We start from the raw sequence: 15,399 nt of genomic DNA, 5'->3' as shown, positions 1-15,399 counted from the left end.
AATCGATGTGGGATCTCACAATCCACCCTCTATGGAGACTCAGCGTCCTTGCTGACACACTGTTCGGTGTCTAACTCTAATACCATTTGTAACAGCTCAAGCCCACCGCTAGCAAATATTGTCCATTTTGGCTCGTTTCGTATCATTGTCAGCTTCAGGGTTTTAGAACATGTATGCTAGGGGAGAGATTTTCACACCCTTATAAATAATGCTTCGTTCCCCTCTCCAATCGATATGGGATCTTGGATGACATCATGTAGGCTTTGAAAATGATTAGTTCATTATTTTTACACACAGAATGGGTGTGACACTCAGGTAAGTAAGGGTACAGAAATAACTGAAACCACATCCGAATAAAAGTAGACCTTAAGGATAGGATGATTAAAAAAAGTTTTAAAAAATGAAAGTTACTTCCTATACCAACGAGGTGTACTTTCCTTTTTTGTGGCTCAATATGTTGGAAGAGCTTATACTGGTTTGTGGGGATAGTCTTCACTCTTAGAAATAGAAACTAAGTAACATGATAATACCGAAAGGGATGTATGGAAATGTCAGTGCTATCAGATATCAAATCCAAATTTCAAATCTCGAGAACGAGTCGTTACAAGATGACAAGTGTTGCCCTATCATTTTCGATATTCAACACCTAGTATTGCCTCAGTAGCATGTGTGTACTCCAGTTGATTTTGATAGTCTGGTTGAGTTCATGCTTAGTTGACAATTGTCTTAAACGTTGCTTAAGTTGGAGCTCAAACACGAGACTCTCGGTGATTATGAAAATTTTATTTTTTAAAATTTAGCTATAAACTCACGTTTCTTTAAGATTGTTATTTATTTATTATCCGGCCTTAGCTTTTAAGTTTTAATTTTTTTTTATTAACATTAGTAATTAGACATCATATAAAAAGATATTCTAAAAGCACACATTCCATCGAATATATACCGTAAATGTCCATTAAATATATTTTTGAATCCATAAAAGATTTTATTCGTTTTCATACACGTCTATCATTAATCTATTTAAGAATTATTATTTTTGTAAACTTTACCCACCGTGTCTAACCAGTTAAATTATATTATTTATTTAAGAATTGTTATTTCTGTCGACCAATTAAATTATATTATTCTAAATAATTGTGCCCGAAATTTATTAATTTATTATGTCATATAAATTTTAAACTTCAATTTTTTTACCATCAATCTCATGATTTTAAAACGTGTCTGTTAAGGAGAAGTTTTCACACCTTTGTAAGGAATGCTTCGTTCTCTCTCTAGCCGATGTGGGATCTCACATCCCACCTCGTTAAGAACAAACCCGTGCAAATCATTTACTTGAATTGAAACTCTTTAATTTATCAGACGTTGTTTCTCAATTCCTTCAGAATCTCTACCATTTTTTATTTCCACACTTCGCCTCCATTTTCTTCTTCTAAAAAGTTCATTATTACGTTCTATGAAGAACGTGGGACATTGGGGAATCGAGTATTCATTGATCAAATTTTGTCGTGCTATGAATATCTCTACTGTCGGTCGGAAATCCTCATTGCTCATCCAATCTTCTAGATACGAGCATTTTCCTATTTATTGCTTGCAATTTTCAATATTCGATTGGCTGTTTCAATAACTGTGAGATCCTTGATTGGAGAGTGGAACAAAGTACTTGTTACAAGGGTATGGAAACCTTTTTCTAATAGACAATTTTATTATGTAATAGCTTGAATATCTGCTAGCAGTGAGTTTTAAGCAGTAATAACGATTATTTTTTGTGGTTTTTATTATGCGATAGGTTCAATCTGACAATATTTGCTAGCAATGAGTTTGAGTAGTAATAATTGTTATTTTTTTGTGGTTTTTATTATGTAATGTGTTCAAACGAACCATATTTGTTAGCAGTGAGTTAAGTCGTAATAACCGTTATTTTTTGTGGTTTTTATTATGTAAAGGATTTAAGCTAACAATTTTTGCTGTCAGTGAGTTTAAGCAGTAATAACTGTTTGTTTTTTTTTTTGTGGTTTTTATTATGTAATGGGTTCAAGCTGGCTAGTAGTGAGTTTAATCAGTAATAACTATTACTTTTTTTGGTGGTTTTTATTATGTATTGGATTTAAGCTGACAATATTACTCACGGGAATAGCTTTGGGTTTAATCTGACTATATTTGCTAGCAGTGAGTTTAAGCAGTAATAACTGTTATTCTTTTGTGGTTTTTATTATGTAATGGGTTGAAGTTGACAATATCGGCTAGTAGTGAATTTAAGCAGTAATAACTATTACTTTTTTTGTGGTTTTTATTGTGTATTGGGTTCAATCTGACAATATCTACTAACAGTGAGTTTAAGCAGTTATTCTTTTGTGGTTTTTATTACGTAATGGATTCAAGCTGACAATATTACTAGCTAGTAGTGAGTTTAAGCCGTAATAACTATTATCTTTTTGTGGTTTTTATTATGATTGGCAATCAGAGTCAGTTTAAGCAGTAATCTATATTTTTATTAATTTAACGCGTGTAATTCATCACTTTATTTATTTATTTTTAACAAATTTTTATTAAAAAAAGAAAAGAAAATCAAAACCACATTTTAAGACCATTTTAGAATAATTTTGAATTTTCGAAGAGAGGGAGACTTGAGCCAAGTACCCAAAAGTTTGTCCATTTCAGTTCCTCAGCCCTACCTGGTTCAGACTCTCAAGTCCAAATCCTTTCTCCATCGGACTCTCTCATGGTTCCTCCAAATCCCCACTGAAATTCTCAAGGTTTACGTATGTAATCAGCCCATCACTCTTCTTCTTCAACACTACTGCCCAATTTTCAAACCCTACTGGAGCTTGTTCTCATGGATTCCCTCCGTTCCACTTACAGAGATGAAGACGATGAAGAAGACGAGTCCGTTCCCGCCGCTGAAATCCACCCACCGGAGCTTCCTGAACCACCAATGGAGGCGAATGTTAGCGGCTCCTCAACAGAGCCCCAGGATGGTACCAGACAAGACCCACCTGATGCTTCTGAAGAAATCTCCGAAGAGGAACCGGCTTCTGATGACACTGAGAAATCGGCTAAATTAGCGAAGTCACCTGGGAACGACGACGACGATGACGAAAACCCACCTACGAAGAAGCGGAAGCAATTGTCTTCGCTTAATCAGCCTGTGGAGGAGGAGAAATCGCCATTGCTTGAATCGGATACTGCTAAGAACAATGGTTCGGCTAGTGGTAATGCTGCACAGGCGGCAACGGCTTTGAATCCGAAGAAATCGAAGAAGAAGAACAATAATGTTTGGGTTACGAAGTCGACTCGGAAGGGGAAAAAGAAGAACAAAGCTAATAACAATCACAATGCACCAACTGAGGATCCTGTCTTGATCACTCCAGTTCCGAGGTTCCCTGATAAAGGGGATGACAATTCCGATATGCAAATATGTTTGTCAAAGGTTTATAAGGCGGAGAAAGTTGAATTGAGTGATGACAGAATGAGTGCTGGTAGTACAAAGGGGTATAGAATGGTGAGGGCCACTAGAGGGGTGGAGGAAGGGGCATGGTATTTTGAAATCAAGGTGGTGAGCTTGGGGGAGACTGGACATACTCGGCTCGGATGGTCAACGGAGAAAGGGGACTTGCAGGCTCCGGTCGGGTACGACGGGAATAGCTTTGGGTATAGAGATATTGATGGAAGTAAGGTGCATAAGGCTTTAAGGGAGAAATATGGAGAGGAGGGATACAAGGAAGGTGATATCATTGGTTTCTATATCAATTTGCCTGATGGGGCTTTATATGCGCCCAAGCCGCCACACTTTGTTTGGTATAAGGGGCAGAGGTACATTTGTGCTCCTGAAGGGAAAGAGGAGCCGCCTAAAGTAGTTCCTGGTATGTTGGATTACTTTACTAAGTGCTGACTACTGATGCATTCTATGTTCATTTTTCTTTTAAGTGAAGTTGTTGAGGTTCTGCTGTATGTTCATGCAAGCTCCATTGAAAACATTGAAACTGCGTTCTGAGTGTTATATAATAGTTCATTGCCTCTTAACTTGTGCTTTTGATATGCCAATTCGTTTTCAATTTTCGATTCGATAGTTGGAGTTCGAAAAAGTGTTGTGTTCTTAATATTTAGACTGTTTTAGGACTTCCTAGTGTTAGCTAGTCGTGCTGCCCTGTGAAACAAGTGATGAGAAAGAACAAAGTTTTGTCCCTACATGAGGCTAGATCTAGATGTAATAGCCCAAGCCAACCGCTAGCAGATATTGTCCTTTTTGGGCTTTCCCTTTCGGACTTTCCTTCAAGTTTTTTAAAACGCATCTGCTACGGAGAGGTTTTCACATCCTTATAAAGGATGATTCTTTCTCCTCCCCAACCTATGTGGGATCCCATAATCCACCCTCCTTCGGAGCCTAGCGTCCTCGCTGGCACTCGTTCCTTTCTCCAATTGATGTGGGACGCTGACACATTGCCTCATGTCTACTCCCCTTCGGGGTTCAGCCTCCTTGCTTGCACATTGCCCGGTGTCTGGCTCTAATACCATTTGTGATAGCCCAGGCTCACCTTTAGCATATATTGTTCTCTTTGGGCTTTTCTTTCGGCCTTCCCCTCAAGGTTTTTAAAATACGTTTGCTTGAGAGAGGTCTCCACACCCTTATAAAGGGTGTTTCGTTCTCCTCCCGGTTTCAGCCAATTTCTGTCCCCGAAGTAGGCTGCTCTTGAGCTGCAATTGGTCAATCATGAAATTATAGCTTTTGTTATTATTGTTATTTTACTTGAAGTTGCTTGCTACTTTAGTGACATTCATTTTAAACTAAGGCTCCTCTAGGATTATGCATCTGGTCGTGTTTTCATCAAAATTTGAGTAATTTTGACACTAACATAGTTGGATGATTCTTTACGAATATGGGCACTACGTATGGTGTTGCATTTGAGGAGAAAGGTTCTTTTTCTTTAGTTTTTATTGTCTCTGATTGGTTGTGTTTGTTTAGTACGTGATAAAACTCAAGCCATGCTCCAAAGAAGTGGGTCAAGAGGGTAGTGAAGGACGGAGATAGCTCATGAAAAGCAATGTAATAGCTCAAACCCACTGCTAGTAGATACTATCCTTTTTGGGGTTTCCCTTTCGGGTTGGATTGTGAGACCCCACATCGATTGAAAAGAGGAATGAGTCCAACAAGGATTCTGGGCCCCAAAGGGGGGTGGATTCTGAGATCCCACATCGGTTGGAGAGGGGAACGGAACATTCTTTATAAGGGTGTGGAAACCTCTCCCTAGCAGACACGTTTTAAAACCTTGAGAGGAAGTCCGAAAGGGAAAGCCCAATATCTGCTAGCGGTGGGCTTGAGCGATTACAAATGGTATATGAGCCAAACATTGGGCGGTGTGCCAGTAAGGACGTTGGGCCTTGAAGGGGGGTGGATTGCGAGATCCTACATCGGTTAGAGAGGGGAATGAAACATTTTGTATAAGGGTATTGAAACCTCTCCCTAGCAGATGCATTTAAAACCTTGAGGGGAAGTCCGGAAGGGAAAGCCTAAAGAGGACAATATCTACTAACGGTAGACTTGAGTTGTTACAAGCTGTGTAAGTATACAACTGCAGGGATGCGAGGTGGGTGTTTGATTATGAACAGTATGAGTCAACTGTCATGTTGGTTATATAGCGATGAACTGAGATTCAGGAACTCGATATAGATCCCCCAGAAATCTGTTGCATTTTGCCTTACATTTTTCATTCTCTTATCTCCCTTATGAAGTTACATGATGCGTCCGACATTCATTATGCAGGAAGCGAGATTTCGTTCTTCAAAAACGGAGTATGCCAAGGGGTTGCTTTCACGGATCTGAACGGAGGTCGCTATTATCCTGCAGCCTCCATGTACACTCTTCCTAATCAACCAAATTGTGTAGTCAAGTTCAACTTCGGCCCAGATTTCGAATCCTTTCCAGAGGACTTTCAGGGTCGTCCTTCGCCCCAACCCATGGTCGATGTACCTTACCATGGCTTCGACAACCAACCTGAAAACGGAGTTTCAAACGAGAAAAACACAGTAGTTACCAAGTAGTACCATCTTTTGTTTCATGTGTACTCTTAGTTTATGTGCATTAGGACTGACAATGGGAAGATGAGTGGTGTAAATTTTTCTAGTTACAGCTTACAATCAGCAGAAGAAAGCAATGTTCTATGTGAGTAGTGATAGACACTGTATGAGCCCAAACAACATTTGTCTGATTTGCTTATAAGTTCTTGAAGGCCAGACTCATGAGATATCCTAGTCATTTCATTTTTTATTCTCTTTTAGTAGGGACGTTTTAGCTATCGAGTTAAGACGTTTTAACTATCAGGGTATGTTGGGTTAAGGCGTTTTATCTATCGAGTTATATTGATGTTGATTGTTAATGTATTAATATTTAATTGTTGAATTCTTAACTCGTATAATAATAAGGTTATACAAAAACGATATTGTCCACTTGTGGGACACGTTCATTGGGCTTTCCCAAAAGGTTTGGGACACCAACACCTCCCCCCTTGATCGAGGCTCGAGAATGCCTTCAAGGCTCATAATACATTGTTCGAGGACTTTGATACCATGTTAGATGAATACAACTCTCCACAATAATATGATATTGTCTAGTTTGAGCTCCTCCAAAAGGTCTCATATCAATGAAGAGTGTATTATTTGATTATAAACCCATGACCATTCTTTAAATTAACGGATGTGGGACACTTTCATCCGACGTGGATTAATAAAAAAAAAATAATAATAAAGGAAAGAAAAAAAAAAACTAAAAGTTTAGATGAAAAAATGTGTTATTTTTGTAACCTAAACATTTGGTCATTGAGCCAAAATAGGTTCGTCTCTTCGTCTCTGCAAATCAACACCCTCGTCGGTGGCGGCCGAACCTCACTCACCTCTCTCCCGGCGGTCACACGAAGCCCCAGCTCTCTTCTTGGCCATCTCTTCTTCTAACCCAGGAAAATAGCTCTCTTTCTGTAAACAAAAGCCCCCCAACTAGCAGCAACTGCGGCTAATATTCCCTCATCCAGCCTCGTCTTTAGAAGAAGCTTCTTTGGTTGTCAGCATTTTCGGTCAGTTCTGAATAAATCAGACCCATGAAATGTTTTCACTTGTTTCTTCAATTGTTGGGTTGTTTTAGTCTGTGGTGTGCTGTTCTTCATCGATTTAACATGATATAATACGTTTCTGACGTTGTAGTTTGAATTTTCAGGAAAAGGGTGTACTAAATGGAGCAGAGATTAGCCAATGCGTGGCGTCTCTCTGCGAATGAGAAGAAATTCATTGAAACAGCCCTTCTTTCGGATTTGAGGGTCGATGGTCGTCGCCCATTTGATTACCGTAATCTCACCATCAACTTTGGCAAGTAATGTTTCTCACTATGGGTTTTCGCTTTCTGGTATGATTTTTTGTGGGTGGTGATTAGAATGAATTTTTGTGCAGAGATGATGGTTCTTCAGAGGTGCAGCTTGGCCAGACTCACGCAATGGGCTTTGTGACTGCTCAGCTAGTTCAACCGTATAGGGATCGTCCTAATGAGGGCACTCTTTCTATATTTACTGAGTTCTCTCCTATGGCTGATCCCTCATTTGAGCCTGGCCGTCCTGGAGAGTCTGCTATCGAGCTAGGACGTGTAATAGACCGTGGTCTGAGGTAATTCTCTTTTTTCGTTCATTTTATTTGCTTTCTATATATGCTGGCATTGAATTCTTTGTGTGAATTGTGAGTAGAAGCTGTGTTACCTCAAGTCTTGGTGATATGAGGTTAGTTTATTACATGATTTAAGTGCAAATGGCGTATCTGAGGTTGAACAATGGTGTTTGATTCATTCGTTTCTGATCCGTGATGTGATTGGATCCTTTTATCCATATTCGTAGTTCATGCGCGATTAGTCATTTGCTGAATTGTTTCAACAATCTGTTGAATCCCAATGAAAGAGTTCACTAAAGTCGTCATATATTCTGATAATGTCTCTACCTAAATCAAGCGTAGCTCTGCATCAAAGACTAAGGTTGTTAGTTCTTCACTGATGAGATTTTCCTTTATGGTTACTGCAACATTGTATGCCCACATTGTTGCTTAGGTCGGAGGTTACCGTTCGGTATATGGAATTAACATTAAACATCTATATATTATTCAGTTACTTAATTGCTGATAAATTTAACTATCAATCTAAACTCCTGTTGTGTTGTCTAACTTGAGTACAATGCTTTTCTCTAGCTTCACAGTCTGCAAGTAACCTATGTAATCTAAGGTTTGAGGTATTAATGCAGGGAGAGTAGGGCAGTGGATATGGAATCACTTTGTGTGGTTTCGGGCAAGTCTGTGTGGGCCGTTCGAGTCGATCTCCACATTTTAGATAATGGGGGGTAAGCTTTTGAATATTTATTTTATTTTATTTTATTTTGCGTATTGTTATAATGATGCTAATACATGGTATTTAACAATCCTGCAAGCAGAAACCTTGTGGATGCTGCTAATATTGCTGCTTTGGCTGCTCTATCGACTTTTCGAAGACCTGAATGCTCACTGGGGGGAGATGACGGTCAGGAAGTGATAATTCATCCCCCTGAGGTAAGTTCTTCAAAATTCTCTTGGAATTTAACTTGAGGTGCATCCTGTTCAATTGATGTGACATTATTTACTTAAATGCATGCTGCTATATACAAACACGACGATCCCACATCTAATCGTAACTATTATTGTAATTATTTCATAAGAAACTTGTTTACATTTGAAAGAAGAGAAAAACAGCTTAAGGGTTGGAAGAGGGAACCCCCACCCACAAATAAACTTAAGAAGTGCTTTCCAATGTTCATGATCATTGGAAGACTATAGTTACTAAGGAATTTCCTGCATGAATACACCACTAAGAAGAGGTGTGCTCTACATACCTACCAAAACTTTAAAGAATACGAAGGTTCGTTTTCAACCAAATATGCTGATGGAGCGCTCTAACTACATAATTCAATGGAATTTTAACTCTTGTAGATAACCTCCAGTCTGTAAGGACTTCAAACAATCAACCATCTATTTGCTTAGGGAAACAACATGACATACCAACAGTATCCAAAAGACAGGATCAACCACGAGCAGAAATAAAACTATATGATCGATGGATTCTTCATTTCTAAGGAAAAGGCTGCATTGAAGGAGAAAGGGCCAGATTTATACACTTCCTTGGGAGGAATCCTGGGTTTGTAATCTTTTGTAAGCCAAGGACCAGCGGAACACTTCTGACTTTCTTTGGAATTCTAAGTTTCCAAAATTGACGAAATGAGAGAGGTTTTCAAAATAGGGGTGGACTTTGAGAGCTTCAAAAAAGGCAGACTTAGGGGAGAACATTCGTCGTTTCCCAAGCGACCAACAGACCTTGTCATCACCTTCTCCCAAGCATACAACATCCATCATTTGAACTTAAAGCTCAACCATCTTTTCATTTTTCTCTTTGAGCTTTGATTTCGAAGAACTTTTGTAACTATTCTATAGGCAATATTTTGCATAGTTGGAGCCGCTTAGCCTCAAGGGCGTTTCTCCCAATCCACCTACCTTTCCAAAACTGGATTCTCCTCCCTTGACAAGCTTTGAGAACCAATAAACAGAAAAAGTTAAATGGTTGACTGTGAAGGAGTTTAAGACAATTGGTTTTTCACGACAAGAAGCAAGAATGGTTACTTTTTGTCGAGAGAAGTAACCATTCTTACTCTTTAAGACAATTGGTTTTCTCTCGACAAGAAGAACCAATTTGCATAGTCAGATGGTTGACCGAGAAGTAACCACTCTTGCTTCTCTCATTTTCAATTGGTTTTTAGATGGAACCCCATGTTTATCTAATGTAGTACCAGAGCCCATGGAGGCAAACGAGTGTTCTGTTAAAGAGAAAAAAAGGATCCGACCCAAGAATGGTGAACTCAAAGATGTACCATCTCGAGGGGTCAGGTTGAGGATCCCACAGTAGAAAATGGAGAGATCTCACAATCTTTAAAAGATGCATTAGTTATTGCTCTCACTGTCAATTAGTTTTAATATGTACTACCACATTTATCCAATAATCCTTGGTCTTAAGATTTTTCTTTTGTGTGAAACAAATAATTGTGTTTGGGTTTATCTTCTATCCTAGTTGCCCATAACCTTGAATGTATCACATGGATGTTGCTATTTGACAGGTTAGGGAGCCACTTCCGTTGATCATACACCATCTCCCTATTGCAGTAACCTTTGCATTTTTTCGTAGTGAGAGCACCCTGGTAGGCTCAAATTCTTTAAATAGGCTGTGTAAAGTGTTCAGTTATATAGCAGTGTTGTCTAATTATGGGGTGCTGTGCAGGTGATAGATCCAACTCACTATGAAGAGGCTGTTATGGGGGGGAGAATGACCGTCACACTTAACGCTAATAACGATGTTTGCGCTATTCAAAAAGCAGGAGGAGAGGGTGTACTTCAGAGTGTGATCATGCAATGTCTTCGAATTGCTTGTGTCAAAGCTGGTGATATTACAACTAAAATAAAAAATGCAGTGAGTTTCTTTTTTCTAATTGTTTTTTAATATGACTTAATGATATAGCATCCTACTCTGTTTTACCCTGTTTTAGACTCTCCAAAAAAAAAAAAATAATAATAATAATAATCTCTTATGAGACACTCCAAATAAGAACACCTAGAGCCTAGAGGCACTGAAATGTGAGGGCAATTGAAGCCATTTTCCCAAGATTTCTATGAACCTCTAAAGATTCCTCTGTCTATCTCGATCGATCTATGACTTCCTCAAAGTAGCGACAACCTTCTAAATAATATATTCCCCGGGAAGGGGGATGGATGAGCACCTCCTCCGCGATGTCCTGATGGTGTGAGATAGTCTTTATACTATTCTTCCTTTTGTGGGATGAGCACCTCCTCCGCGATGTCCTGATGGTGTGAGATAGTCTTTATACTATTCTTCCTTTTGTGGGGGATGTACGAGCACCTCCTCCACGATGTCCTGATGGTGTGAGATAGTCTTTATACTATTCTTCCTTTTGTGGGGGATGTACGAGCACCTCCTCCACGATGTCCTGATGGTGTGAGATAGTCTTTATACTATTCTTCCTTTTGTGGGGGATGTACGAGCACCTCCTCCACGATGTCCTGATGGTGTGAGATAGTCTTTATACTATTTTTTTATCTTTATTTTAGATATGCTGTTGTGTTTTTATTGAATAATGCTAAAACCATCATTAACATTAGTCCATTTTGGGAAATTTAATATATGATTTTCTCCTTAAACTATATGGTGGAGACAATTAATTTTTCTTCTGATATTTTGTGGATATTACACATTGAACCTCCCCTTTTACTCATTTCCACCACAATCTTATGTTAGGTTGAGACTTACAATTCAGCTAGACAATTGCGGAAGATTAAGCGCCACCCTTCGGTTAATTTGGATGTCGGTAGAGCTGTGGCTAATATGAAGGATAGCCAAAAGAGTATCAATGAATTTTCTGACAGATTGAAATTGAATTCTGAAGACAGTATCGCGGGTCAAAGCAGGAGCATTGAGAGTGATGTTGGATCAACAAATCAAGGACAATTAAACAAGAGAGATTTAGATGCTAAGAATTTCATTGGGGGCCCTTCAAGCTGGTAAAGTGTTATCTTGATTATGGTTACACACCTAGTTTCTCTTATTCAATATGTTCTTCCCCAAAAGAAAATCTTAGGTGTGAACTGTTAAGTTTTGTAATTGCTTCATACTTTGAATTGATATTGCAAACTAAATTAGATTAAGTCGTTAATATCATCAGGTGAATGTACAATACTGAAAAGCATGACAATATCACACACCGATCTTCATGCCATCTGACATGCCATCTGCCCTCTGACAGCGTTGTTTTCTTTTTCCTAGGGACCCATACTCCAAAGGTGTTGATTCAGATTTCTTGAAAGCTACTTTAGCTGCACGTGGTACTTCGCTGTGACATTATAATTCGTCTTTTGCTTTAAGCTTCTATTATTATTGTTGTTGTTAGTATATATATGAATATGGTTCATCTATTTTGATTGAATATTAATTTGGGTTAGTTGGAATCTGCGTAGTTTATTCACATTGGCTAATTACGTTTTACGAACACGAGCATAACTCATCTGTTTAATCTGTTTAAGATATATGTCTTAGACCAAAGGGTCAGAGGTTTGAATCCGTCCTCCCAATGCTGTGTCAACTTGCAAAATCATTCTCTGCCGTTCTCTTTGTGCACAAGGGCAAAAACTTACTTCCAATCAACTAGTTGGCCTTTTCTTATGATAGCTTGTTGCAGGAAATCAAACCACAACGAAGAAACAGGACGCGAGCGATGAAACGATGTCCTCTGAGACTAAGCTTGATGAACAAGAAGCTAAGGTTGATGAGGGAAATTTACCTCCTGTTGCTGCTAAGATTTTGTCAGAAGAAAACGAGAAGAAGACGCTGAAAGATGCCGTGAAGCCAAAGAACAAGAGGAAAAAGAAGAAGACCACCATCCCCCCCAACATTGCAGATTAGTTCAATGGTGACATGATATCTTCTGAAATGTATGTCCACTTGACCTATACAAATGCTTGTGTTCTTTGATATGCATTCTTCTCTGGCATTTGAAAATCTCTCTTAATTGCAACTTTCTTTTTAGAGTTCATGAAGATGTAAATTTTGAAGCTCGACTTCGAAGTACTAGAATAGATCAAACGGAAGCATCTCTTATCAAACATGGAGAGCGTTCATGCCCGGTGCCCGGTTTCATCAAGGTTCGTTCAAAGAAATTCGAAACTTGAACTTGGTGAGATCCTAAGAAATCTGCATTTGGATGAACACTTAGCACAGAAATCTATGATGATGCTGTTGAAAAGGTAATGCAATTTCTGTCATGTTCATCATCTTACTATTGGAATCTTTATTTAGAGTAACATAGAGTGTTTAGAATCGTAGGCTTTTTCCTTGTTTGATTGTAAGTTCTGGCTGCTCCACTGAGATGATTTTCATTATTGTTTAGAGAACCCTTTTTCATATTACATTGATTATAAACTTTTTCGATGTCATATTTGAGGGAAAACAATGGTAGCCATTGAAATTCCTCTCCCCACCCACTTGGAGTTGACTTATGAGTTATGTGCAGGAATATTCTCAAGACAATCAATCTAAACTTTAAAACTAATTAGAAAATAAGTTTGTAGATCTTGTTCGAGCGGAATAGGGAATTTTATTATGGTTTTGTGATATCCCACTTCGGTTGGTAGGAGAACGAAACACCCTTTATAAGGGTGTGGAAACCTCTCCCTAGCAGACAGGTTTTAAAGCCTCGAGGGAAGCCTGAAAGGGAAACTCAAAGAGAACAATATCTGCTAGTGGTGGGCCTGGGCCGTTACAAGTTGTACTAGAGCTAGACATCGAGTGATGTGCAAGTGAGGAGGTTGTTATCCGAAGGGGGTAGACACGAGGTGGTATGTTAGGACGCTGGGCCCAAGGGGGGGGGGGGGAATTTGGTGGGGGGTCCCACATTGATTGGAGAAAGGAACAAGTGCCAGCGAGGACGCTGGGCCCTGAAGGGGGTGGATTGTGAGATCCCACATCGGTTGGGGAGGAGAATGAAACACTTTTTATAAGGGTGTGAAAGCCTCTTCCTAACAGACGCATTTTAAAAGCCTTGAAGGGAAGTCCGAAAGGGAAAGCTGGTGGGCCTGGGCCATTACCGTTCGTGTTGATCACCTTTTCAAAGGGGAAAAGGAAATTTTATGGTTAGACTTTACCGGAGCCTTANTGCTGGGCCCAAGGGGGGGGGGGTGAATTTGGTGTGGGGTCCCACATTGATTATGGAAAGGAATGAGTTTTAGCGAGGACGCTAGGCCCTGAAGGGGAGTGGATTGTGATATCCCACATCGGTTGGGGAGGAGAACGAAACACCATATATAAGGGTGTGGAAACCTCTCCGTAGTAGACGCGTTTTAAAGCTTGAGGGAAAGCCCAAAAGGGAAAATTCATAGAGGACAATATCTGCTAGCGATGGACTTAGGCCATTACAAAAGGTACTAGAGCTAGACATCGAGTGATGTGCCAGCGAGGAGGTTGTTCTTCGAAGGGGATAGACACGAGGCGGTGTGCCAGGACGCTGGGCCCCAAAGGAGGGGTGAATTTGGTGGGGTCCCACATTGATTATGAAAAGGAACTGAGTTCTAGCGAAGACGGGCCCTGAAGGGGGATGAATAATGATATCCAACATTGGTTGAAGAGGAGAACGAAACACCATTTATTAGGGTGTGGAAATCTCTCTCTAGTAGACGCGTTTTAAAGCCTTGAGGGGAAGTCCGAAAGAGAAAATCCAAAGAGGACAATATCTATTAGCAGTTGACCTAGGCCGCTACAGGTTTTGTTCTTATTAAAGGTAAAAGATATGGTTCGAGTCGTTCGAGTCTTGTATCGAAATTTATGTTTGGTACGTGAGTTTGCGTATTTTATAAATTTATGTTAGCACGTTTTCAACCAAATATATATACACATAAGGTGGGTCTAGGCACGTGTACAATAAATGCATAGACCATTTATCATTTATAGCATCCTTTACAAATTCAACTCGACCTTAAAATATCATTTTACTCCTTATACTAAAATTTAAAAATTATTAGTTTATTTTAAATCATTAATATTTTTTCATGTATCCATTTATAAATTAGGTTGTGACTATTTTTATAATATATAGTATTCCTAGGTTATATATTTCATTTCACAATCGAATAAAACTAGTTTATAATATTAAAAAAAAAAATAGTCAAAGTATAAAACTAAATAATATATATTTAATCTTGTATTAAAATATAAACTCGTTGCTACCAATCATTTTATATATGATTAAATTTTAAGGGACGTAAGCACAATTTGAGACCTTTGACTTTAATTTTTTAAAAAGAAAAGAAAAAAAAAATAGAATAACATCGTTTTTAAAAAATTAAATTAAGAATATTCGTGGACTGACAAACTGCATTACAGGAACGAAAGACAACAAACTACATATTAAATATCAGAAGAACTTTAAGAGTATTTTTGAATTTTTAAATTTTAAATTTTTTTTTAAGAGAATTAATAAAAAATTTGAAAGTTGAAGGTTAAAATTAAAAAGAATATTTTTGAAACAAAGTATTAACTGGTTCTATTCAAAACTAACACTATTTTCTTTTTTTGAAAGTTTAAAAATTTATTGAAATTTTTAAAAGTTCATATACAAAAATCAAATATATTTTTTTTTATCAATTTAACCAAATTAAAATTACGATTTTAGTTATTTGAATGTGTTGCATTTAACTCTGATAGAGTCTCTTTATAGAGGACAAAGTGGTAATTTCACCTTCATGATTCTAGCTTTTGTGATGCAATATGTATTACATAAAAAAAAAAAAAAAAAAAAAAAA

The 15,399-nt window shown here is 38.3% G+C and overlaps 2 protein-coding genes across 2 annotated transcripts; both read left to right on the top strand.

Moving 5' to 3' along the window:
* Positions 1-2,623: 2,623 nt before the first annotated feature.
* Positions 2,624-6,355, top strand: LOC111461487 (protein TRAUCO-like). The gene is made up of 2 exons (XM_023105023.1): positions 2,624-3,860; positions 5,759-6,355. The coding sequence occupies exons 1-2, from the start codon at positions 2,834-2,836 to the stop codon at positions 6,034-6,036; spliced, it is 1,305 nt and encodes a 434-aa protein (XP_022960791.1). The 5' UTR covers positions 2,624-2,833; the 3' UTR covers positions 6,037-6,355.
* A 437-nt stretch (positions 6,356-6,792) lies between these two features.
* On the top strand, positions 6,793-13,038 carry LOC111461486 (exosome complex component RRP45A-like). Its single transcript, XM_023105022.1, has 11 exons — positions 6,793-7,061; positions 7,202-7,354; positions 7,432-7,641; positions 8,262-8,357; positions 8,448-8,562; positions 10,155-10,235; positions 10,316-10,504; positions 11,348-11,610; positions 11,873-11,931; positions 12,285-12,537; positions 12,633-13,038. The coding sequence occupies exons 2-10, from the start codon at positions 7,218-7,220 to the stop codon at positions 12,506-12,508; spliced, it is 1,374 nt and encodes a 457-aa protein (XP_022960790.1). The 5' UTR covers positions 6,793-7,061; positions 7,202-7,217; the 3' UTR covers positions 12,509-12,537; positions 12,633-13,038.
* Positions 13,039-15,399: the final 2,361 nt, after the last annotated feature.

The sequence above is a fragment of the Cucurbita moschata genome, unplaced genomic scaffold (assembly GCF_002738365.1).
Source record: "Cucurbita moschata cultivar Rifu unplaced genomic scaffold, Cmos_1.0 Cmo_Scf00025, whole genome shotgun sequence".
In the NCBI taxonomy this organism is placed as follows: Eukaryota; Viridiplantae; Streptophyta; class Magnoliopsida; order Cucurbitales; family Cucurbitaceae; genus Cucurbita; species Cucurbita moschata.
The sequence above is the reverse complement of the archived record's forward strand: the minus strand, read 5'-3'. Positions and strand labels throughout refer to the sequence as shown.

Bases quoted from the DNA above. Each gene is read 5' to 3' on its own strand.
- LOC111461487 (XM_023105023.1), top strand. From the start codon at position 2,834: ATGGATTCCCTCCGTTCCACTTACAGAGATGAAGACGATGAAGAAGAC. The intron at 3,861-5,758 runs GTATGTTGGATT...TTCATTATGCAG, and splicing joins GCCGCCTAAAGTAGTTCCTG to GAAGCGAGATTTCGTTCTTC.
- LOC111461486 (XM_023105022.1), top strand. From the start codon at position 7,218: ATGGAGCAGAGATTAGCCAATGCGTGGCGTCTCTCTGCGAATGAGAAG. The intron at 8,358-8,447 runs GTAAGCTTTTGA...TCCTGCAAGCAG, and splicing joins CACATTTTAGATAATGGGGG to AAACCTTGTGGATGCTGCTA. The intron at 8,563-10,154 runs GTAAGTTCTTCA...GCTATTTGACAG, and splicing joins TGATAATTCATCCCCCTGAG to GTTAGGGAGCCACTTCCGTT.